This window comes from Magallana gigas, chromosome 4 (assembly GCF_963853765.1).
Source record: "Magallana gigas chromosome 4, xbMagGiga1.1, whole genome shotgun sequence".
NCBI lineage: Eukaryota > Metazoa > Mollusca > Bivalvia > Ostreida > Ostreidae > Magallana > Magallana gigas.
The window spans coordinates 43,780,803-43,804,090 of record NC_088856.1 but is presented as its reverse complement, the minus strand read 5'-3'; the positions used below and the strand labels follow the sequence as shown (position 1 = coordinate 43,804,090).

The window sequence follows — 23,288 nt, the reverse complement described above, 5'->3', positions numbered from 1 at the left end:
AATCAAACAAACAAAAATTGTCCACACCTCATCTAAAATCGTATCGACAATCGTCCTTGAAATTATAAGATTTTAATTGGTTGACTTTTTATAAATAAATGTAGTAAGATAGTTGGTATAACGTACAAATTTTACTTTTGATTTCATGAAGTACAAATGATTACTAATATTCATTTTTCTGACAAGAAAGAAGAAAACGAATATATATTTTTTTCAACGTATACATACATGTATAGTAGAAACACAAACTCAATATTTTGTCATTCAAAATGCACGTTAAATACATAACGTCAGTTGTCTTGAAATCTGTATGCAGCAAATTCTTTAGATATAATATTGAATTTTCTTCACTTTCCCTGGGCCATTTTCAGCTACAAAGAGGTTGTCTCTGGTGTCAACGCATAAACCTTGTGGGCTGTGTAAATGACAGTTGTCAATGTAGCGAAGGAAGTGTCCGTCCTGATCCAGGATGTGGATACGGTTGTTGTCACGGTCTGCTATCAGGATCCGGCCCTGGCTGTCTGTAGTGATGGCATATGGTTTAAATGACCCCTTTTCAGTACAGGGAAAACCAGTGTAGGTAAACTTGAGTTTCCCTTCCTGACTGACCACCGTTACTGCACAAGCTAAATAGTCAGACACACAAATATCTAGATTCATGTTTTCACTAACGTTTTTAATGTTACCAGATGAATAGAGAGGTTGTCCTTTGTTATCATATTGAATACTTTGTTTCACTGTGGAGCCGGCGTAACGCCCAACTTTTGCTCGTTCACCATCATTACTATTCATGATAACCAGAAAGTCGCCAACAGAGGTACTACAGACACCGCAAGGTCCCCATCCCTGGAGCTTTACCACTGAATGTATATCTGATTGCTTCAAAATGTTCACAGTACTATCACTGTAATCAGCATAAATTGGATCCCCACTCATTGTCGTTGCGATGCCCCATGGCATATTTCCTGATTTAGTCCTGATTGACTTGACTAGTTCTCCTTGGAGGTTGTAGAGTCTCATGATATTATCACTATAACCACACGTCCAGATATCGTCATCACTCTGACAGGACACACTTCGTAGTTTATTTTTGCCATACTCGGTGTTTATATCTGTGATGATGCGTGGTTCATCAATGAACAGTCTGTCTTCGTAAGAAGACTCAGCACCTGGAGAATCCACTGTGTAGCCACGTCCTTCTGTTTTTATAGATAATTCTGACAGGGAACCAAACTGTTCATAAAGTTGTTCTTTGTTGATTTTCCGAGGGGTAAAACTTGGGAAAGAAACAGTGAGCTTAGGAGGCAATTTTCTGAATTTGGCATTTCTTGATTTGTAGGCAGTTACAAGGCTGCCATCATTGGAGTTGAGCAATTTCTTTAAGTCAGCAGTGATCTGTATGATCTCAGAAATAGTAGATTCGATTTCATCTTCCTGTTTATTAAGAATATCCAAGTGTTTGGAATCCATATCAGTAAGTTTGCGTTTCAGTTTCTTGATAATGGATTCTATTTCTCTGTGCAAGTATTCTCCATGTTTGTCGATAGAAATAGTTATTTTCTCGGTGTTTTTATTCAAATCAACTTTCTGAACTGGAATGTTAGATGCAATCTCTTGATATACAGGATGAATGGATTTTTCGAGTTCTTGTAAATCTCTTTGAATGACTCTTTTCTTGTTTTCCAAGTGTTTCAATACCTCAATGAATTTATGGCCATGGTGTTCTTTAGAGGACACACACGAGGCGCAGACTGGAATGTTGCACAGTACACTTATATTTGTTGAATGTAAAGGACAATTAGGAATGATTCCCCGTTTTTTGAATGGCACCACGTTGTGTTCTGTCGATTTTTTCAAGAGATGTTCCCCCTCACAACCTTCACATAGATTTATGTGACAGATGTCACAGTACAATGAGGGAGATGGGGTCTTGCAGAGATGACACCTTAACACATCCTGGGCACTGCGCTGGGGGTCCATTGTCATATAATTCTATTCATCTCCTAATCGAACCAAAGGGTAAATTGATGTGTTAAAATGCTGATTGTTTTTCTAGAGCAGAAATTTTATCTTTGGCACGAACCTTAAATGAGAGCATAACTGTATAAAAGAAATATCACGATTTTTATCTAAAATGTTAAATCTTAATTATCTGTTTTTAAATCTGTTTTCAAATGCACAATAGGATTCAAAGAAACCATCCAGGCTTTGTTTTTTAGCATCCACAACAAATATTGTTCCTTTTTCATAGAGACAAAGCTTACTTTACTCTTATTAATTTTCGCTAGATGTTTATCCCCCGATTCATGATCAGAATATTAGCTTAAACATTTACTTAATATATACTTTTCAGTTATATTTCACAGGCTTAGTTTACTATGAAAATGAGATTTTTCTATAAACACTTTATTATGTTCATGAGTTCAGCGTAAATCAGAAATGCCAGTTAGGATACAAACAATTAATTAACTACAAACCTTTAGAACTCAAAATGGCAGCATTAAATTTCCCCTACTAGTATTTTCTACCTGTAGAAAATCACGTGATTACGTAAAGCAATAAATGTAGGTTACAATTACGATCAACATTTAAAAGCCTTCTCGGATATTCTTTCGTACAATTCAATGACTTTTTAAAGACAATTTTAAAAGTTTGTATTTAAGGAGTATGAAGTCTGCACATCAGGTATTGGTTACATTAAGTAAAATAAAGCCAAAACATAGCTTGTTTGTATGATTTATTAAAATAATGGGGAAGATAGTCATAGTTGTTAATACAGTACCGATCAGACCCAACCTAACTAGAAAGTAAACCCCAACTAAACCCTGGGTCTACCTTCTGGGTTTACTCTCGGTTTACTACGGGTTTAGTAGAGTGGACCCAGGGTGGACACAGAAAGTAAACCCGGTCAGAAGTATACCTAGAAGTTAAGGCGCCAACTGTATTCGAAATATACAAGGGGAGGGATAGGAATCACTGGCAGTAGGATGGTAAGATAAAAGACGGATCTGCTTTACACTTCAGTCCTTGCAGTTGACCTCAAAAGCTATTTTCAAGTAAACCGTGAGTGGACCCAAGTTTTAAAAAAGCAAACCCAGAGTAAGCCACAAAAGTAAACCAGGGTTTAGTTGGAGTTTACTCTGGTGTAAGGTTGGGTCTGATCGGTACTGCATAGTATACATACATGCACCACTATGAAATTCTAGTCTGCCGTTGAAAAAAGTAAAGGATATATGTATATGCAGTCAACAAGCGTTTTCAAGAACGGCCCGACACAAGCTCGACGTCAGCAACGAACCCGAGTTTAAATAACAAAATACCTTACGTAATAATTAATATATGTTATATAATTCTTGTAATATAGTTTTACTTTAACAAAAGCATATTGTTTGAACACACTGTATACTTGAATTTGGGAAACAAGTTAAAGACTTTGGAAGTTGTCATAAAACATTTAAATTATGGAAGCTCTTATACATGTATATAAGGTACAAAAAAGTTTGTTTATATCATAACGCCCGATTTAAGGAAGCACTCATAATAGGTACCAAAATTGTATTATGATATGCATTGAAAAAAAAATTCTTAAGATAATGAATGTTGTATAGTTCGTAATATTAATACGGACAATTTAACACAAGGGAAGGGAAGTACACTTAGACACTTTATTGTCAATAAATTAAATTTGCCAAGATAAAAACATACAGCAAATAAAGAACATGAAATCTGATCAATTCAAAAGAATACACATTTCCAAATTGCATAAAGAAGTATCTGTTTAAGCTCATGAACATAATACAAAAGATTAAAATTACTGCATACGAGGATTTTCACCGAAGGACATTTGTTAAACGTTTTTTTTATACGAAATGTTACTTGAGAACATTATGATAATTTATCAAAAATTGTGACATTTAATGGTCTCGCTCCATTAGAAGATTTTCTTTGAGTAAATTCTCCGTATGCAAAGTTCAATGATAAATATTTACATAATTATGTAATATATACTGGCTGATCATTTTTGCTTTTTAGTATGAAGACCTATCAATATAAAATCATCACGGAATTCTAAATTTATTGATGGCATTTACTTTCACATAACGGTGTCAATTCTTTGATGTGCACACCAAAGTTGATAGCAGTCTCGTGCAAAAAGTGTCGTTTCACTTTTGATTAAGCCTAGTTTAGATACTGAATCACTTTGATTTTCCCCGATTCGAACAACCCCGCCCACAACCTCCCATCCTTGTCCAGACTCAGAGCATTGATTTTATTAAGTCCATGACATTCCAAACATTTCAGGAACTGTCCGTTCTGATCTAAGATGTGTAGACACGAATTATTATAATCAGTCACTATGATCTGTGAAAGAGAGTCCGTCACGATATTTCTTGGACTAAATTGATCTCTCTTCCTAACAGGAGTTCCGTCGTATCTGAATCGAACTCGTCCTTCCATTTCTATGGCAACCAACACGCCTGCATTCATATCAGAGGCACACACGTCTCCGTTATTGTTTTCCGACAAATACAATACAAAATTTCCATCTTCAAAAATTGGTTTCTCATATTCATCTTTCTCAATTACCTGCATTTTTTTCTTTCCATGATAACGAATGATTTTCTTCTTTTGGCCATTGAACATACTGACTAGGGTGTCTCCTGATCGTGTACAGTGCATTCTGGATGGTATCCAGTCCCATGGAGTGGTAATAAGAATCTCGATCTTACATTGACCTGTCCTGATAATGTTAACGGTTCTTTTGTTACAGTCACTGTAAATCAGTTCGCCTTGGTTTGTCACTGAGATGTCATCAGGCCAAAGTCGACAGTTGGTGACGACGGTTTCTTTTACGCAACCATGGATGTCAACACGTGAGATGGTTTTGTTGCTTCCGATGATCCATGCTCCATTTTCTCCCACACAGACCATTCTTCGTAGAGGTTTATGCCCTGTGGGAATATCAGCAATTACTTTGGCCATGGTTAACAATTGTTTTTGGGAAGTAGACAAGACATCCACTGCTGAATTGGATAATGATGTATGTGCCAATAAAGCTTTTGTTTCTCCCATTTCTATACTTAGTTCCTTACCCTCGACAATGTTTGCTTTCAGAGACGGATATTTAACACTCACTTTGGTAACATTTCTATATTTATTCAGATTTGATTTATAGTTAAAGACGTCTAATGGTTTAGTGGTTTTCAGGAACTGTTTGTTTTCCTGAATTGCTTGGGTCATTTCTTCAATAAGATTCTTGATTTTAGTTTGATAGGCCGTAACATTCTCCAGACAACTTTTTTTCATCGCTTGGATTGCAATACCCACTTTATCAAAAATGTTATCCACTTCCTGATGCCATGTTGTTCTTAGTCTTTCCTTCTCTTGCTCTGTATTGGTCAATTCCTCTGTAACTTTTGTAAGTCTTCCTTGTAAATAAGTATTTATTTTCTTATATTCTGGAATGAGTTTTGTTTCAATTTCTTCAATATCCTTTCGAATCTCCTGCTGCTTTATTTCAACGACTTCAACTATTTCCGACGCATCATGATGTTTATGAGCACCGATGCAACATTTGATGCAGATTGGAGTTTGACAATCCTGACAATGGACCTCACATCTTTGGCCTTGGTGTAACTTGCACTCAGGAAACACCCAGTGTATCTTTCTGTTCTTGAATGGAACTATATCATGTGACAGAGACTGGAATTTATCCACGTGTTTGCTCACACAGTTCACACATAAATTAAGCTGACAGCTATTACAAAACTCTATGGAAGATTTGCCACAAAGGTGGCATTCGTTGATATCTTGTACCCAGGATCTAAATGTGGCCATGTCAATTATTCCTTTTATTTCATACTGTAATGAATGAATATGAACCACTGATCAAATTATGAGCAAGATCATTGAAATGCACGCTTTTGTATACATATTTTTGTCGATACTGGTGTCAAACATTAGCTGTATACTTTAGTTATTATCATTGTTATCTTCATTTAAAATTACAACGAATAAAAACAACAAGACTGTTCTTGTTAAAAATTAACTTACCTAGTTGTGTCATTTTCGCAGGAAATACAGAAATCAAACATTTCCTCATACAAACTGTCATATGACAAGATCTAATTTTCGGTCTATTATTAATTTTTTTATGTAAAGGAAGTGTTACTAATGGATTTTGTGTTTGAGTTGTATACGGACACTGTTGATAAATACTGACGGACTGTAAAAACGCAATGGCTGATTGTTTTTGGTATAGTTATTAAATTCATATGTCTGATAAACAAATCATATATCTGATATAATACTTTATTACCTAATCAAAGATATTTTGTTGTTTTATTACAAATTAAATGTTTGCGTCTATTTTGAACTGCCGGTCAATAGACTGCGATCTATTGGACCGCCGGTCAATAGACTGTGATCTATTGGACCGCCGGTCAATAGACTGCAATCTATTGGACCGGCAACGTATTTCAGAACGCGGGTATGTTAATTAATGTTACATCCTTTCGACAGTTCTCAGGGAATGTATATTCCTTTACATAGACGCTGTTTTTAGTACTTGGTGAAACCAAATTCAAAATGGAGTATCAAATAATCAACTAATCAACAGTTTAAAAGCCTCATATAAGGTAAAAGTTTAGATACTGAATCACTTTGATTTTCCCCGATTCGAACAACCCCGCCCACAACCTCCCATCCTTGTCCAGACTCAGAGCATTGATTTTATTAAGTCCATGACATTCCAAACATTTCAGGAACTGTCCGTTCTGATCTAAGATGTGTAGACACGAATTATTATAATCAGTCACTATGATCTGTGAAAGAGAGTCCGTCACGATATTTCTTGGACTAAATTGATCTCTCTTCCTAACAGGAGTTCCGTCGTATCTGAATCGAACTCGTCCTTCCATTTCTATGGCAACCAACACGCCTGCATTCATATCAGAGGCACACACGTCTCCGTTATTGTTTTCCGACAAATACAATACAAAATTTCCATCTTCAAAAATTGGTTTCTCATATTCATCTTTCTCAATTACCTGCATTTTTTTCTTTCCATGATAACGAATGATTTTCTTCTTTTGGCCATTGAACATACCGGCAACGTATTTCAGAACGCGGGTATGTTAATTAATGTTACATCCTTTCGACAGTTCTCAGGGAATGTATATTCCTTTACATAGACGCTGTTTTTAGTACTTGGTGAAACCAAATTCAAAATGGAGTATCAAATAATCAACTAATCAACAGTTTAAAAGCCTCATATAAGGTAAAAGACTATTTTAAAGATAATGCGTTGAAGACCCCCCCCCCTTCTTTGTGTAAACTTATATTAAATTGAGATGTTGTAATGCATGCAACAGGTTTTGTGCATGTAAAAAATGAAAAAAAAAATCTTAATACATTGCATAATGGCACGAAAACCATTTGCAATATGCAAATTGTAAACCCCGAAAACTTAAGAAGGAATTAGGTAATAAAACAATTATTTAATGCTTGAACAGTCAATAGACCAGAATTTTTCCCTTGGTGCAGGGAACAGCTCAGTATGATCTATTGCCCTCGGCCGTTGGCCTCGGGCAATAGATCGTACTGAGCTGTTCCCTGCACCTCGGGAAAAATATTCTGGTCTATTGACTGCTCAAGCATTAAATAATTGTATAATATTGCATTAGGAATCTTTGTTGAATTTTAACTACGTATATATTCTTAAAAAGGCACCACAATTGAAATGGATGTCAATGACTGGGTTGTAAAAAGATGCAGTTTTGGTCACTTACCGAATTTGACCTTAATTAGCTCTAGAACAGCGCAAAGGTGACGTGTCATTCGCTGACAGACATGCACGTCAAATGGCCGTATGAAGGATATTTTGCCTCTTTTTCAACAGCGCTCTCTCAGGTTTTAGTGGGTTTTAAAGATGAATCTACGCCCAAATATCCTAAGTTTGTCCTACAGTGTACAAATGCAGATTAAAGTAAAAATTGGATTTTAGTTTTAAGGCATAGATGACCAATAAAGGACGTTGATGCCGTTGTGTTGAAGAAAAGTTTGTGTTATTTTTGCTGTACGCGCGCACACATTCTTCGTTTGAAAAAAAATACGGTCTTGTTTTTGTTACTGCTGCATTATTTCTGCTTAACCAGATTGAGGATACCACAGGACGAAAAACAATCTTTAAGCAAGTCCTTAAAGGTGGCTTAAAGGTGGTGTAAAGGTGGCTTAAAGGATATACAATCTTTAAGCAACCTTTAAGTCACATTTAAGCTGCGCTTATAGGTCCTTATTGTCCAAACTTCTTTAAGTCACCTTTAAGCCATCTTTAAGCCACCTTTAATCATCTTTTAGTGGCATTTACGCTTCCTTTAAGTTGTCTTTACACCATCTTTAAGTTCCCTTTAAGTCAAGTTTTATCAAGCTGAACAATAAAAACATATATTAAAAGCAAAAGCTCCTTTATAGGGATGGGAGGGGGTGATCCGAGTGATGATATAATTTCCAAGGAAGGAGGGGGGGGGGGGTGTTCCAGGCGGTTTTAATTGTCGCTTCATTTAACACAGATAGCTATCATCAACACCGCTCCGATGGATACAGATTGTCGTTATGAAATTCTTTATAATTTATTTTTTTGTTTCAAAATTATTGTAGGGGCAAGCGCCGTCTCTGTATCTCTGTATCTAAATCTGTGCATGAAATTCTATTAAAGTATGTTTGTTTCCTATTATAAATTAATCGGTGAAATCCCATCTCTCTCTCTCTCTCTCTCTCTCTCTCTCTCTCTCTCTCTCTCTCTCTCTCTCTCTCTCTCTCTCTCTCTTAGTTCATCCGGTTATTAAACAAAATAAAGATAATGAACCAAAAATGGATGATTTAATTTATTAATCGGTTTAAGGTATGTATTTTTTTTACAATTTTAATTTTTATTTCTAGGTCTAATTCTATAACTGCTAGATACATGTTAAAGATGAAAAGACTTTGAACTGCCTTTGTTATATCGGACAGGATATTAGTGATTCGTTTGTCAAGACATAGTTTTGTTCGTTTGTGTATATCTAAGTAGAGTCTATTGTTTGTCCAACTTAAGAAAACCCCTGGAACTAACACAGAATATAGAAGATATACACAACATGTGTGTCGTGTGCCCATGTGTACGTTTGTGTATATCTAATTAGAGTCTATTGTTTGTCCAACTTAAGAAAACCCCTGAAAATAACACAGAATATACAAGATATACGCAACAGGTGTGTCGTGTGCCCAGGTGCACATCAGGGCTTCTAAAGGTGTTGAATCTTAGAATGTACGTGTGTACGTCTAGTGAATAAAAGTTCATTAACATTTGTAATTCATTTTCAAAGTATTATTTCCTAACTCTGGGTTTTAAAAATGTTACGTCTACAAATTAAAGATACATGTATGTAAGAGTAAAATCTGGAGGCTAATTAATTACTCTACTGGTGATCAAATATAGGGGTTAATTATTTAAATATATGTATAAGGGTAAAAATGTCCCATACCCGGCCTGGTACATTATACAATTGTATGTACAAGTATATGTATACATAATTTACAATTTCCACATGCAGTAATTACGTCACTGGTAATTGGTAATATTGTTTGTTACAGAATTGATAGTCTAAAAATCACGATACAATTAAATATTATTAAATCATACTGGAACGGCGTCGTGATAATGAAAACCAGGAAATTGTGTATAACTAATACCCTTATAGTTTCAATGCGTTTAATAAAAGAAATGATTTAATCTTCTTTCTTCGCATTTCATTTAGCTATGAATTAGATGAACGTATATCCATTCGGTTTAAATTTATTAAGCCTACTAGTAAGCCTAACGGTTTCCATTTATATAGGTAGAATATATTTTGTTTATACTGAAGACCAAGTTCCGTATTTCATTCTAAATACATGCATTCATGTAATTTATAAATTAGATATTATTGATCGTTTCAAACTGAATGGAAGTCAAAATCTTTTCAAGTAAAAAATACACATTCAATACATTGATTCAATATCCACTAATATATTGGATTTAAAAACCACATAAATATAAAAGTTGCCGTGGCGCAGAGGATGTGAGGTGAATATTAATGAACATTTTTTCCCCAATACTTAATCCATAACTGAAGGTACATCTTTAAAAAAAAACGACCCATGAGGGGATAGAAAAAATTTAACCAGTTGGATAAAATTCACACCATCACAAATTAAACCTTCAGCGATTTTTTTATCACATGTTTTGAACATGTTTAAAGTGTTTATCCTTTTATAGAAGATATTTTATAAGCAAAACGCCTACATGTAACATCGATTGAATAGATGTTTGTAAAAAAAAAAAAAAAGCCATTTTGACGCCATCACATTGAAATATCAAAAATTATTACATGAGTGAGTTATATTTACCGCATATGGAACTAAACATATGATAAAGTGTAATATCACAATAAACACAAAGTAAAACTTTATACCATTTATATTTTTGGTGTGCATATGATACAGTTTTTATACATGTATAAAAAGCATTATGCCAGTATAGTTTCATAAAACAGTTGTTTCAGGGTTTTTTCCTTCTACTTCTGTAGCACCGTGATTTCTTTCGTACTTTTAATTGCCAGCCACAACGTCCCCTCCACGTCCAAGATCAATTTGTTGTGACCTAAACAGTCCAAATTAATTTTATCTGTTATAATAATTTAACAAATAGAGCGTGTTAGTTACATGTAACAGCTACAACTGAATGAACCATATTTTCAACTTGAAATTTCAACAATTGAGTTATTCCTCTTTTCAATCTGGCATAAAAATGCATCAGTGCTGCTAACCCTTAGATCCAAAACTAACATTGCCTTAATGTTGGAATAAGCTAAGGGAAACAACTTTTTCCTAATATTGTTATAGCGAAACCTTTTATAGAGGATTTGATTTCATTCATTTCAGAAATGAACAATACCAATTCATCCATATTGTTTTTAAATCAACGTTTGAGCTACAAAAATTATTATCCGGGTTGTCAGGTTTTTCTCAGATACAAAATGAATAAGGACGGGGGATCATTTTATTTATGTTTTATTGGTAAAAATAAAAAAGATAAAAAGCATTGATTTAAAAAAAGCATCAATTTTTTTTCTGGAATTTAAGTATGATCTTCACCACTATGCATATCAATTAATTTTATATTGATAATTTAATTAGCTAAACAACAGTGGTTTACACTCAAAGCCTTTCCATTGAAGAACTGGATCTCGTCTCAAATGGGTCATTGCTGTGAACTACACTGGTAGTTATTATTATCATTTTCATAACTGTCTATAAATTGGTCCGATTTGACAGTCAACAAGTCATTTTCTAACCATATCAGTGCGTGTTAAGGTCATATTGTAGTTGAATTTGATGATAATGAATTACTTTCATGTCACAGAACGTATTAAAAGTATCTTTTTAATACATTCTTTGTATGTACACTGTATTTAAAAGACTGGTTCTAATATCAAGTTTAAAGTTCCGATTAGATAAATCTGTCCTCAACCATATGACATTTGAATAGCAACTTTTAATAAGATGAGCTAGTTTGTCAACTAGACTATTTATTGTCATTGGCAGGCATGTCCTGAATTGTGTATTATGATATTGTCAAACATGAAATGAACTGATTTTATCTCACACTGTCCGTGATGTTTATCTTCAGAGCTGATCCCAAGTTTCTACGTTTAACCCAAGTCACACTAAAATACCATCAACTGCTGACTTTTTTGAACCAAACTGGGATTATTCGGATAAAATCGAAAGTTTGTCAGTCGTTGTATTGATCAATATCGACCCTGATCATCGTCCCACCATCGTCAGCTAACATATCATATCTTCAGTCGATCAACATTAAGGTATTTTGAATTTCCTCAATGTCGGATGACTGACACAGATGTGACACCGACTGACGATCGAAAATAGACCGAGGGTCGACTGGTCTATCGGACAATTTTAACAAATCGTCTGATTGACGACCAACCTTATACGGATTACGCTATGCTTCAGATTTTTCTGTCAATAAATTGAAGAAATGCCTAAGGCATGTGATTGCAGATGAATAATCAGAAATTTCGAAATTGTTTAATATTTTTGATCAAAAGACTTAAACATTAACAAAAAAACAACGTTTGATGATCGAGCGATGATTCGTCGACTTAAAAATATTCAAATATACTATATTTTTTCAGATATCGGTATTCCGAGAAATTAATACGACTGCTCCTCATCGTCCGATTACAAGTGTCGAGAGATCATGTTTGTTCAACTTACGATACATGTACAAGGAAAATATTGCCGTCCAAAACTTTCATGCGACCTAGGCATAACAAATGGTCAATAGTTATTTTAAGGTTTATTAATAAAAAAAATTACCAGAACAATTTCCACACCATATTTTAAATATAAAATTTCAATTGGTTTACTTTTTATTGGTAAAAGAAGAAAATTGTTGGTATAACGTTCCGATTGCAAAAAAAAAAACAAAAAAACAAATGAATACTAATATACACTTTGCGGACGAGGAAAAAAAAATGTGTTTACATGTAAAGAAGGAACACGCACTCAAAATTTTGTCATTCAAAATACATTGCATATGCATAAACATTGTCAATTGTCTTGAAATATATTGGCGGGGTAAATTTTTTAGATATAATATTGAATTTTCTTCACTTGCCCTGTTCCATTTTCAGCCACAAGGAGGTTATCTCTGGTGTCAACGCATAAACCTTGAGGACTGTGTAAATGACAGTTGTCAATGTAGCGAAGGAAGTGTCCGTCCTGATCTAGGATGTGGATACGGTTGTTGTCACGGTCTGCTATGAGGATCCGGCTCTGGCTGTCCGTAGCGATGCCATATGGTTTAAACGATCCCTTTATAGTAAAGGGAGAACCAAAGTAACTAAACCTGAGTTCCCCTGCCTGAGTTACCACCACTAATGCACGTGCTAGATAGTCAGACACACAAATATCTAGATTCCTGTTTTCACAGATATATTTAATGTTACCAGATGAATAGATAGGTTGTCCTTTGTCATTGTATTGAATGCTTTGCTTAACTGTGGAGCCGGCGTAACGCACAACTTTTGCTCGTTCACCATCATTGCTATTCATGACAATCAGATAATCGCCAAAAGAGGTACTACAGATACTGCAAGGTCCCCATCCAGGAAACTTTACCACTGACTGTATTTCTGAATGCTTCAATACGTTCACAGTATTATCACTGTAATCAGCATAAACCGGGTCTCCCCTCGTTGTCACTGCTATGTCCCATGGCATATTTCCTGATTTAGTCCTGATTGACTTGACTAGTTCTCCTTGGAGGTTGTAGAGTGTCATGATTTTATTACTATAGGCGCACGTCCAGATATCTTCATCATTCTGGCAGGACACACTTCGTAGTTTACCAATGCCATATTCGGTGTTTATATCTGTGATGATGCGTGGTTCATCAATAAAGATTCCGTCTTGAGGAGAAGACTCAGCACCGGGATAAACCATTGTGTAGTCATTTTCTTCTGTTTTAATAGATAATTCTGAAAGGGAACCAAACTGTTGAAAAATTAGTTCTTTGTTGATTTTCTGAGGGGTAAAGCTTGGTAAAGTAATACAGAGTTTAGGAGGCAATTTTCTGAATTTGGCATTCTCTGATTTGTAGGCAGAAACAACGCTACCATCATTGGAGTTAAGCAATTTCTTTAAGTCGGCAATGATGTGTATGATCTCAGAAATAGTGTATTTGATTTCATCTTCCTTTTTATTTAGAACATCCAAGTGTTTCGAGTCCATTTCAGTAAGATTACATTTCAGTTTCTTGATTATGAATTCTATTTCTCTGTGCAACTCTTCCCCATGTTTGTCGATAGAAGTTATTATTTTCTCGGTGTTTTTATTCAAATTTACCTTTTGAACTGGAATTTTAGATAAAATTTCTTGATAGGTAGAACAAATGGATTTTTCGAGTTCTTGTAAATCTTGTTGTATGATTTTTCTCTTGTTTTCCAAGTGTTTTAATACCTCAGTGAATTTATGGCCATAGTGTTCTTCAGAGGACGCACATATAGCACAAACTTGAATGTCACATTGTTCACAGTGAAGCACACTTATATTTGTGGGATGTAAACGACAATTAGGAATTAATACCCAGTTTTTAAATGGCACCAATTTGTGTTCTTTCAATTCGTCCGAGAGATGTTCCCCCTCACAACCTTTACATAGATGTATGTGACAAATATCACAGTACAAAGGGGCAGCTGGGGTCTTGCAGAGATTACATCGCAACACATCTTGGGCACTAAGCCAAGGATCCATTGTCATATAATTCTATTCATCTCCTGAAAAAAAATCAATTCGTTGAAATGTTGGTATTTTTTACTTTGCAGAAAAGTCACTATTAAACGCATCTAATGACAACATAATTATAAAAGGAGATCCTAAATAAAATTGTTTTAAAATATGGAATTGTAGATCTTAACTATTTGTTTTCAAATATGTTTTTAGATGTGATAGGATTTAAAGTAACGCTCCAAGTTTCTTATGGCATCTTAAAAGAATATTGTTCCTTTTCATTATGACAAAAATTAATTTAAAAATATTTCATTGATAATTTATATTAATTGGGTAACTGGCAAAGCCTATGTAACGCCTATCCAATATGACTTATCTATGACCTTTTTAATGATTTCGCAAAGAAGACAAAACGTGCTTTACTTTTTTACCAATTCGAGCTCCTGACATATATAACAGATATACTTAACATTTACTTCAATTTTGAGTGCAATTAAAATTTCATTGATATTTTTTAAGTGAGAATTTACAATGAAAATAAGAATATGTGTATACACTTTAACGTTCATAATTTCAGCTTAATCAGAAATGATAGCCTGGATACAAACAGTTGACAAATTACAAACCTCTAGAGCTCAAAATAGCAGCATCCCCCTATTTTCTCGTCCTGATCTGGTTTGCCGCTTGGTTACTTGACGTATAAAATCACATGCTCTGATTAAATAGAGCAATAAATGTAGGTTACGATCACGATCAACAATAAGAGCAGATTTAAAACCCTTGCCGGGTATTCTTTAATACAATTTAATGACTTTGTCTTTAAGTAGCAAAATATCTTACGTAATAATGTAATAATTTATTTAAAAGGTAACAGTTTTACAACAGTAGATTGATTTTAATGATCACGGTCGTAAATATATAAATAAGGAAATCACCATTGCAAATATATGACCAGACTTGAAAAGGGTAATTCATTTTCAACGTTCTGTACACTTGACATTTAAAAAAAAACAAGCTTAAGTTTATTTATAGATTAACCAAGATATTTTGATTAATTTCAAGTTACCTTTTCTCAGTTAATAACGCGTTGCCATATGTTCAATAAAAAAGTAAAGGTAACATTGATTTGACATTAATCATTATTTAAAAAATTCCTTTGGTAAAGCATTTTTATCCAATAGAACCTTAAAAATATAACCATGATTTTAAAAATCAGACCGTTCACTTACCGTACGTATATCCGATGGGTTTTTTTGCGTGTCACAAAATTAGCGAAAATTAGGAATATGTGTTGCATTTTTAATTTGCGCCAGTATTTTATAGGGGATTTAAAATATTTCTTACAGAAAATACTACAGAATAAAATTTCTGCGTATTCAAAAAAATTGCGATTTAAAAGATATCGCGAAAAAAGCGAAAATTAGATCATCCCGAAAATTACCGAATATAGGGTATTACCCAGATAGCAAGCTTATATTGGTCCAGCGTTGGCCCGATGTTTTCATGTTATTTTGCTCATCGGCGCAACATTGCACCACGTCGGCGTGACATTAGCCCATTGTCACTAAATTGACAGTTTTAATGTTGGCCCAATGTCGGGGCACTGATTTAATCAAACCAATATTCCCCAAACTTTTTCCTTATAAAACAATCTCACAAAGATTAACAGTAAGTCTAACCTTTATTGTTTCAGATGTTTCTATTAGTTGATCTATGTACTTCCACATCCTTTCAATCTTCTTCATTTGTTTTCTTTACTCTTATTTTATCCCCTTTCACAATCAGATGAATAACGAATCACTATAAAAGCGTTTGGTCACTATCTTTAGTTCAGTTCCAGTTTAGTTCTGACCTTGTTGATAACGTCAAAAGCCCGTTTTCGCAAACTGCTGCTGTAAATTAAAAAAGAATAATCATAAATGGAAAAAAAATATATTGATATAGAATTGCATTTGTATTATAAAAATAATAATGCAAAAAATCCGCAATATATTACGGTTTTGAAAAGATATGTAATCAGTATTGTGTTTTATTAAATTTAGTTTTCAATCCAACAATAAATTTGTTTGCGGGAAAGGGGGTTTTCTAGTATTTTACTAATTTTACTAAGCATTTAACAATGTGTATCAGAATTTACATGTATTTTAGTAATATTACTGCTTTTTTACTGTGAATAAGTCTATTTGAATTTTCCGGGAGGAGGCAAGGGGCGCGGGGGGGGATGGGAGAGGGGGGGGGGGGTCTGGATCTGTCCGACCCACAGCTTCTGATCTAATATTATCAGCATATCATGCCAATGATCTATCATACAAACATACGAGAGAAGTATTTTTTATTAAAGCTGCATTGAGGACTCATATATTTTGCCCTGACATAATCTGATCATCTGACGTCAATGATACAAACGTTGTGTCTTCAATTCCTACACTTAATATTGAATATTTTCATGATATTAAATTCAGTTACCTTAGATGTTCCTTAACCTGAGCCAATAAACTGCAGGGTTCTATTCATCTTCACAAATGTAAATAATGTAGGCATAGGTGACATTACTGAGTTTGAACATCAGGAGGAGAGTGTATGTACAAGAAAATTGCCTTTGAATTGCTTTCAAATTTTCATTTAAAAGTTTTGAGAACATTATTGTATAATGTGTAATAATCACCCATATAGTTTTCTAAGGACACGCTAATTTTGAAATTATATACTTTGTTAATCTGTAAAATAACCATTTATTTACTTATTCATAACACACATTTTAGTCCGTCGGCCCGACATCTGTACAGTGTATTCGCGCCAACCGACTTCAATTTGATATTGGCCCAACGTTGGTACAATGTCCATCTACCAACATTGGATGAACTACGTTGGTCCAATATTGGAACGATGCCAATGCACCAACAGTGATAAATACAATGTTGGTCCAATATTGCTCCAACGTCGTTCTACCAACAGCGATATGTAGCCAACCTTACAACCATACGCCAGTGTAAGCTTGCTATCTGGGTAAATACAGAATTTGTTTGTTATTTATTGAATATTAAGGCCTAAGGAGTTATCCCGGTTGTCATTATAATTATGCAAGATGTCATATACAAGTTAGAATTGGTTTACTTTTATAACAACGCCAGGTTTAGGAAAAAGCTCATAATAGTGCTCAAATTGTCTATTGATAGGCATTGAAGTAAAATTCTGAAGAATATTTAGGTCACGACAGGGTTAGCAATCAAATATTTTCTAAAAAAAAAAAATTGGAAAAGGCAAGTGCTTTAATATCTTTTTGATGCTAGCTTATCTAGTTTAGTTCTGTTTAAAAATACAAAAAATAAGAAATGAAAAGGGTAGAGTTGGGGTTCAAAATTTAATATAAATGATATAAGAAATATCAACTGATATATTGAATGGACGGTTTATCATGTAAAAGTAAATCACTGTTTTAAAGTCAAATGCAACCAGATGTTTTAAACGTCAATAATATTACACAAAGTACATTTGCATGTTTGAAGAGAAAAAAAAGTGTGGGTCATCGGTTTGCTATAGAAACATGGGAATAACATACCTCATTAATTTTAGTACAATTTAAATCAAAGGAAAGGGTAATTACTGAGAGTTCTGATAGGCGGAAGCATCATTGTTATTTTACAAAACAAAATTAAAGTGGTATGGAGCACCTGTTGATATTAATGTGAATAAAAGTACTCTTATCAGTTTAGTATTTTAAAATTTTACAAAATATTTTACAAAATATTTGCCAAAAACGCCCCTTTATCGATTGATTAAAATCTTTATTGACCTAAGAAAAATCCCGGATTGCAAGAAATAATCATAATGACTCATATTCCGATGGAAGACGATTTTGCCGTTCCTTTAATCTAACGTACAGATAAATATTAACGATAGTTTAGATAATTTTAATTACTTCTTACTTTTAACGATCAATTTATTTTATTTTTTAAAATAAAGATGTCAATAAACAAAACAAATGCTTCTTTAATTTGGTGATTCATGCGATTTATTAAAGTAGCAATAACTGGAGAAAAAATTACTTCACCAGATATATACACGGGCTATGTATTTTTTTCTGCAATGTTGCCACCCTCATGAATTACCAAAGAAACCATTTTATTGTTTTTATGCAAATATACCCAATTGTCGCGACTAAGCAATTATACTGGTAAAAATGCCATTATTTGACATGACTAAACATTGTAAATAGCTTGGTTTTAATCATCGTCTCAAACGAGGGTCCGTAGTCAGCAGAGCTTTCTCCATATTGGTAGATGATCATACATACCCGCCATGGTTTGCGAAGATAATTATGCATTAAACATGCTAAATAATTTTATACAGCGACGCAATTCCCCAAAAATCATCATACCTAAGCTTTCATCAGATATAAACATCTGTACTTTTATCTTTAACAACAGCAGCATTCTAATTTCAGAAATGCAAAAATTCGCAAAAAATTAGTGGATCTGGAAAATCCAGGTAACATGTACATAAATACATACAGTACATAGTTTCCAAATGCCATATAAAGTTTTGAATTCTGTACAGCGGTTTAAGAGGACCGCTAATGAACTGTTCATAACTACGCTCAATAAATGGCAAGATGTCCGAGTCCAAAATTGCTGAAATTGCTGGAGAATGAATGGAACCGTAATTTTCTGGTAATATACACATCTACATAGTGTGTCTTTATTCCGTACAAAGCTTCTAGAAATTCCGTGGAGAAATCTTAGAGAATTGCCCTTATAATAAATACAGTTTAGTGGATTGACTGACTGACGGTCAAAAACAGTATATTCCCGCAAAACATCGCATGGGGTATAATAAAGTCTAGAAAGGTTGGTTATTAGAAAGATATAAATTGAAAAAAAAAAACCATCGACAAAACACACCTTTTTATGAGCAGTAAATTGCAAAAGTATGCTTAAAAGTGTGGGCGAAGTTTAGAACGTTTACTGATTTGTATACTGCAGCCAAAAATCGAGTCTGGTATGTCGTGTTGTAATATAGGCACTTTGCTTTATTCTATACACACTCTCCTCCCAGGAGTTAAAATGGGTACCTTGTAAATTGCACCTGACGACTGGTTATTTAGCGCCTCTGCTTGTATGCTCACTAGGGAACTTAGGGTGCCATGGAGTGTACAGGTAGCATTCTCTGTTTCATTTCTATTTATATACGTACTACATTGCATAATTAAACCTATTTTTTCTGATTATAAAACAATGTTAATTTGAAAACATTTTGAAGTCAAAGTACATGCATACATACACACAGAAGAGGCTTTTTATACACATTAGCTCTGTTACCGGTTTAACGGGTTGCTCACTATTTACAGTATTAAGATCAGACACGTAGCATCGTTTTTGAAAGTGGGGAGGGGGAGAGGGCAGATTAATCCAAAAAATCTTGACAAGCAAAAAAAAAAAAAGAAGGAAAAAAGGTTACTTTCCAAAATCCTGAAAATCCTTATCCGTGGGGGAGGGGGGAATACATTTAACGTCAATCAATTTCACTGTTTTTCCTTATATTTAATTCAATTTTTAACATGGTCCTATTAAAGTGGGGGGGGGGGGGGGAGGGGAAACATCATGTAAATCAATTTTTTGTATGTAAATTCAAGAAAAATCTTTGCTGTGCAAAAAAGTGATGCTACGTGCCTGAAGATCCATCCAATACTATTCCGCAATATTCGAAATTTCCTAAACTATTAGAATCTGTGATACGGATGCGATAATCATATCTGGGCAAGTAAAGTAGTTTCTTCAGATGACGCGAGATACTTCATTATGCAACCAATTTTCTCACCAAAAATCGTGCCTCGCAAAAGTGAATACAACCTCATTGATTTTGATGACATCAGGAATAATATGTTTGTCTTGTGTAACACAAGAAGAAAATTTCTGCGATCTATAATTTAACAGATTGTGCATGTACTTTTAAATATTAGGAAATCGTTTCCTATAATATTCCTTCAGAAACATCGAATTTACCTGTTTTCTTTATTTTAAGCCTGCGCAAAACTGTCGCAAGGGTTCCCCACTATCTGAAATGTGTTAGATTCTTTCACAAAGCGAAACATTGATTCATTTTGATCTTCCTTTAATCAAATTGAATAATATAAACCGTTGTTTTGTTGTTGTTTTTTTAAAGAAAACATTCATTACCTGGGCATCTATAAATTATTCCTACACACATATTGAACTCTCTTCCCAGCGTAGTTTCAGACGACGTGCTCCCCGTTTTCTTATATCGCATACTTAAGCAACAGTTATCGTTCGTTCCTCTTCTTAGCTTTCTTTTGAAAAATGTAAATTCATCTAACATTTACTATAAATAAACAAAACAACTAACGGGAGTAGAAAAATGGAAACTTGGGGGGGGGGGGGGGGTTGTCGTTTGGCGACTTGTATGCCCTAAGTCTAAGTAGCATCCGTTGGAAATACCATAACAAAGAGGAGGAATTTGACCTCTGAAGTCGAAGGTGAAAGCAATTGCAATTGGCCCTTCCACCTAAAAGATCTCTAACATAAACTCTTGTTAATTCAAAAGAATACACATTTCAGAATTCTACACAAAATTATATGTTCAAGCTCAGAAACATAAAATCAAAAAGACTGCAAAAGAAGATTTTCATTCAAGGTCATTTGTTTACAGTTTTGAATAGGAAATATGTTTTGAGAACATCCTAATTATTCATGTAAAATTTTGATATTTTTAGTTATCGTATCAAAAGAAAGGTTTCTCTGGGTAAATTGGCCTTAAGCAAAGTTCACGTTCAATGATAGATATTTACTATACACTGGCTAATCATTTTTGTTTGTTTGTTTTGTACGAATATCTATCAATATAAAATCATTATTCTACAAAAATTATTTGCATTTACATGTATATGTACATGATGATGTCAATCCTTTCATATCTCCATCGATGTTGAAAGTGTACTTTCACTTTTGTTAAATTCTAGCTCAGATACTGTATCACTTTGATTTTCCCTGATTCGAACAATCCCGCCCACAACCTCCCATCCCTGTCTAGACTCATTGCATTGATTTTATTAGGTCCGTGACATTTCAAACATTTCAGAAACTGTCCGTTCTGATCTAAGATGTGTAGACACAAATTATTATAATCAGTCACTATGATCTGTGAAAGAGAGTCCGTCACGATATTTCTTGGATTAAATTGATTTCTCTTCCTGACAGGAGTTCCGTCGTATCTGAATCGAACTCATCCTTCCATACCTATGGCAACCAACGCGCCTGCATTCATATCAGAGGCACACACGTCTCCGTTATTGTTTTCCGACAAATACAGTACAAAATTTCCATCTTCAAAAATTGGTTTCTCTTCTTCATCTTTCTCAATTTCCTGCAGTTTTTTCTTTCCATGATATCGAATGATTTTTTTCTTTTGGCCATTGAACATACTAACTAGGGTGTCTCCTGATCGCGTACAGTGCATTCTGGATGGTATCCAGTCCCATGGTGTGGTAATAAGAACCTCGATCTTACATTGACCTGTCCTGATAATGTTAATTGTTCTTTTGTTACAATCACTGTAAATCAGTTCGCCTTGGTTTGTCACTGAGATGTCATCAGGCCAAAGTCGACAGTTGGTGACGATGGTTTCTTTTACGCAACCATGGATGTCAACACGTGAAATGATTTTGTTGCTTCCGATGATCCAAGCTTCATTTTCTCCCACACAGACCATTCTTCGTAGAGGTCTATGCCCTGTGGGAATATCAGCAATTACTCTGGCCATGGTTAGCAAATGTTTTTGGGAAGTACACAAGACATCCACTGCTGAATTGGATAATGATGTATGTGCCAATAAAGCTTTTGTTTCTCCCATTTCTATACTTAGTTCTGTACCCTCGACAATGTTTGCTTTCAGAGACGGATATTTAACACTAACTTTGTTAATATTTCTATATTCGTTCAGATTTGATTTATAGTCAAAGACGTCTAATAGTTTAGTGGTTTTCAGTAACTGTTTGCTTTCCTGAATTGCTTGGGCCATTTCTTCAATAAGATTCTTGATTTTAGTTTGATAGGCCGTAACATTCTCTAGACAACTTTTTTTCATCGCTTGGATTGCAATACCCACTTTATCAAAAATTGTATCCACTTCCTGATGCCATGTTGTTCTTAGTCTTTCCTTTCCTTGCTCTGTATTGGTCAATTCCTCTGTAACTTTTGTAAGTCTTCCTTGTAAATAAGTATTTATTTTCTTATATTCTGGAATAAGTTTTGTTTCAATTTCTTCAATGTCCTTTCGTATTTCTTGTTGCTTTATTTCAACAACTTCAACTATTTCCGACGCATCATGATGTTTATGAGCACCGATGCAACATTTAATGCAGATTGGAGTTTGGCAATCCTGACAATGGACCTCACATCTCTGGCCTTGGTGAAACTTGCACTCAGGAAACACCCAGTGTATCTTTCTGTTCTTGAATGGAACTATATCATGTGACAGAGACTGGAATTTGTCCACGTGTTTGCTCACACAGTTTACACATAAATTAAGCTGACAGCTATTGCAAAACTCTATGGAAGACTTGCCACAGAGGTGACATTCGATGATATCTTGTACCCATGATCTAAATGTGGCCATGTCATTTATTCCTTTTATTTCATACTGTAATGAATGAACATGAACTACTGATCAAATTATGAGCAAAATAACTGAAATGCTCGCTTTTGTATATACATTTTTGTCGATACTGGTGTCATTAATTAGCTGTATACTTTAGTAATTATCATTTTTATCTTCATTTAAAATTACAACGAATGAAAACAACAAGACTGTTCTTGTTAAAAATTAACTTACCTAGTTGTGTCGTTTTCGCAGGAAATACAGAAATCAAACATTTCCTCATACAAACTGTCATATGACAAGAGCTAATTTCGGTCTATTGTTAATTTTTTTATGTAAAG

At 34.3% G+C, this 23,288-nt stretch overlaps 3 protein-coding genes across 3 annotated transcripts; all 3 read right to left on the bottom strand.

Annotated features, from left to right (window-relative positions):
- Positions 1 to 168: 168 nt before the first annotated feature.
- Positions 169 to 7,106, bottom strand: LOC117682980 (tripartite motif-containing protein 2-like). Its single transcript, XM_066083385.1, has 2 exons — positions 6,663 to 7,106; positions 169 to 1,992 (listed from the first exon to the last, which is right to left on the bottom strand). The coding sequence occupies exons 1-2, from the start codon at positions 7,104 to 7,106 to the stop codon at positions 325 to 327; spliced, it is 2,112 nt and encodes a 703-aa protein (XP_065939457.1). The 3' UTR covers positions 169 to 324.
- On the bottom strand, positions 3,652 to 5,878 carry LOC136274838 (tripartite motif-containing protein 2-like). The gene has a single exon (XM_066082541.1). The coding sequence runs from the start codon at positions 5,836 to 5,838 to the stop codon at positions 4,180 to 4,182; it is 1,659 nt and encodes a 552-aa protein (XP_065938613.1). The 5' UTR covers positions 5,839 to 5,878; the 3' UTR covers positions 3,652 to 4,179.
- A 13,957-nt stretch (positions 7,107 to 21,063) lies between the features above and the next one.
- Positions 21,064 to 23,250, bottom strand: LOC117682981 (tripartite motif-containing protein 29). The gene is made up of 2 exons (XM_034451669.2): positions 23,182 to 23,250; positions 21,064 to 22,989 (listed from the first exon to the last, which is right to left on the bottom strand). Exon 2 carries the CDS (start codon positions 22,963 to 22,965, stop codon positions 21,574 to 21,576), a length of 1,392 nt encoding a protein of 463 aa, XP_034307560.2. The 5' UTR covers positions 22,966 to 22,989; positions 23,182 to 23,250; the 3' UTR covers positions 21,064 to 21,573.
- Positions 23,251 to 23,288: the final 38 nt, after the last annotated feature.

What these genes read in the sequence shown, in the direction of transcription:
- LOC136274838 (XM_066082541.1), bottom strand. Translation starts at nt 5,838, where the DNA reads ATGGCCACATTTAGATCCTGGGTACAAGATATCAACGAATGCCACCTT.
- LOC117682980 (XM_066083385.1), bottom strand. Translation starts at nt 7,106, where the DNA reads ATGTTCAATGGCCAAAAGAAGAAAATCATTCGTTATCATGGAAAGAAA. An exon ending in TCGAATCGGGGAAAATCAAA is followed by an intron (nt 1,993 to 6,662) that starts GTGATTCAGTAT and finishes GGAGATGAATAG; the next exon opens with AATTATATGACAATGGACCC.
- LOC117682981 (XM_034451669.2), bottom strand. Translation starts at nt 22,965, where the DNA reads ATGGCCACATTTAGATCATGGGTACAAGATATCATCGAATGTCACCTC.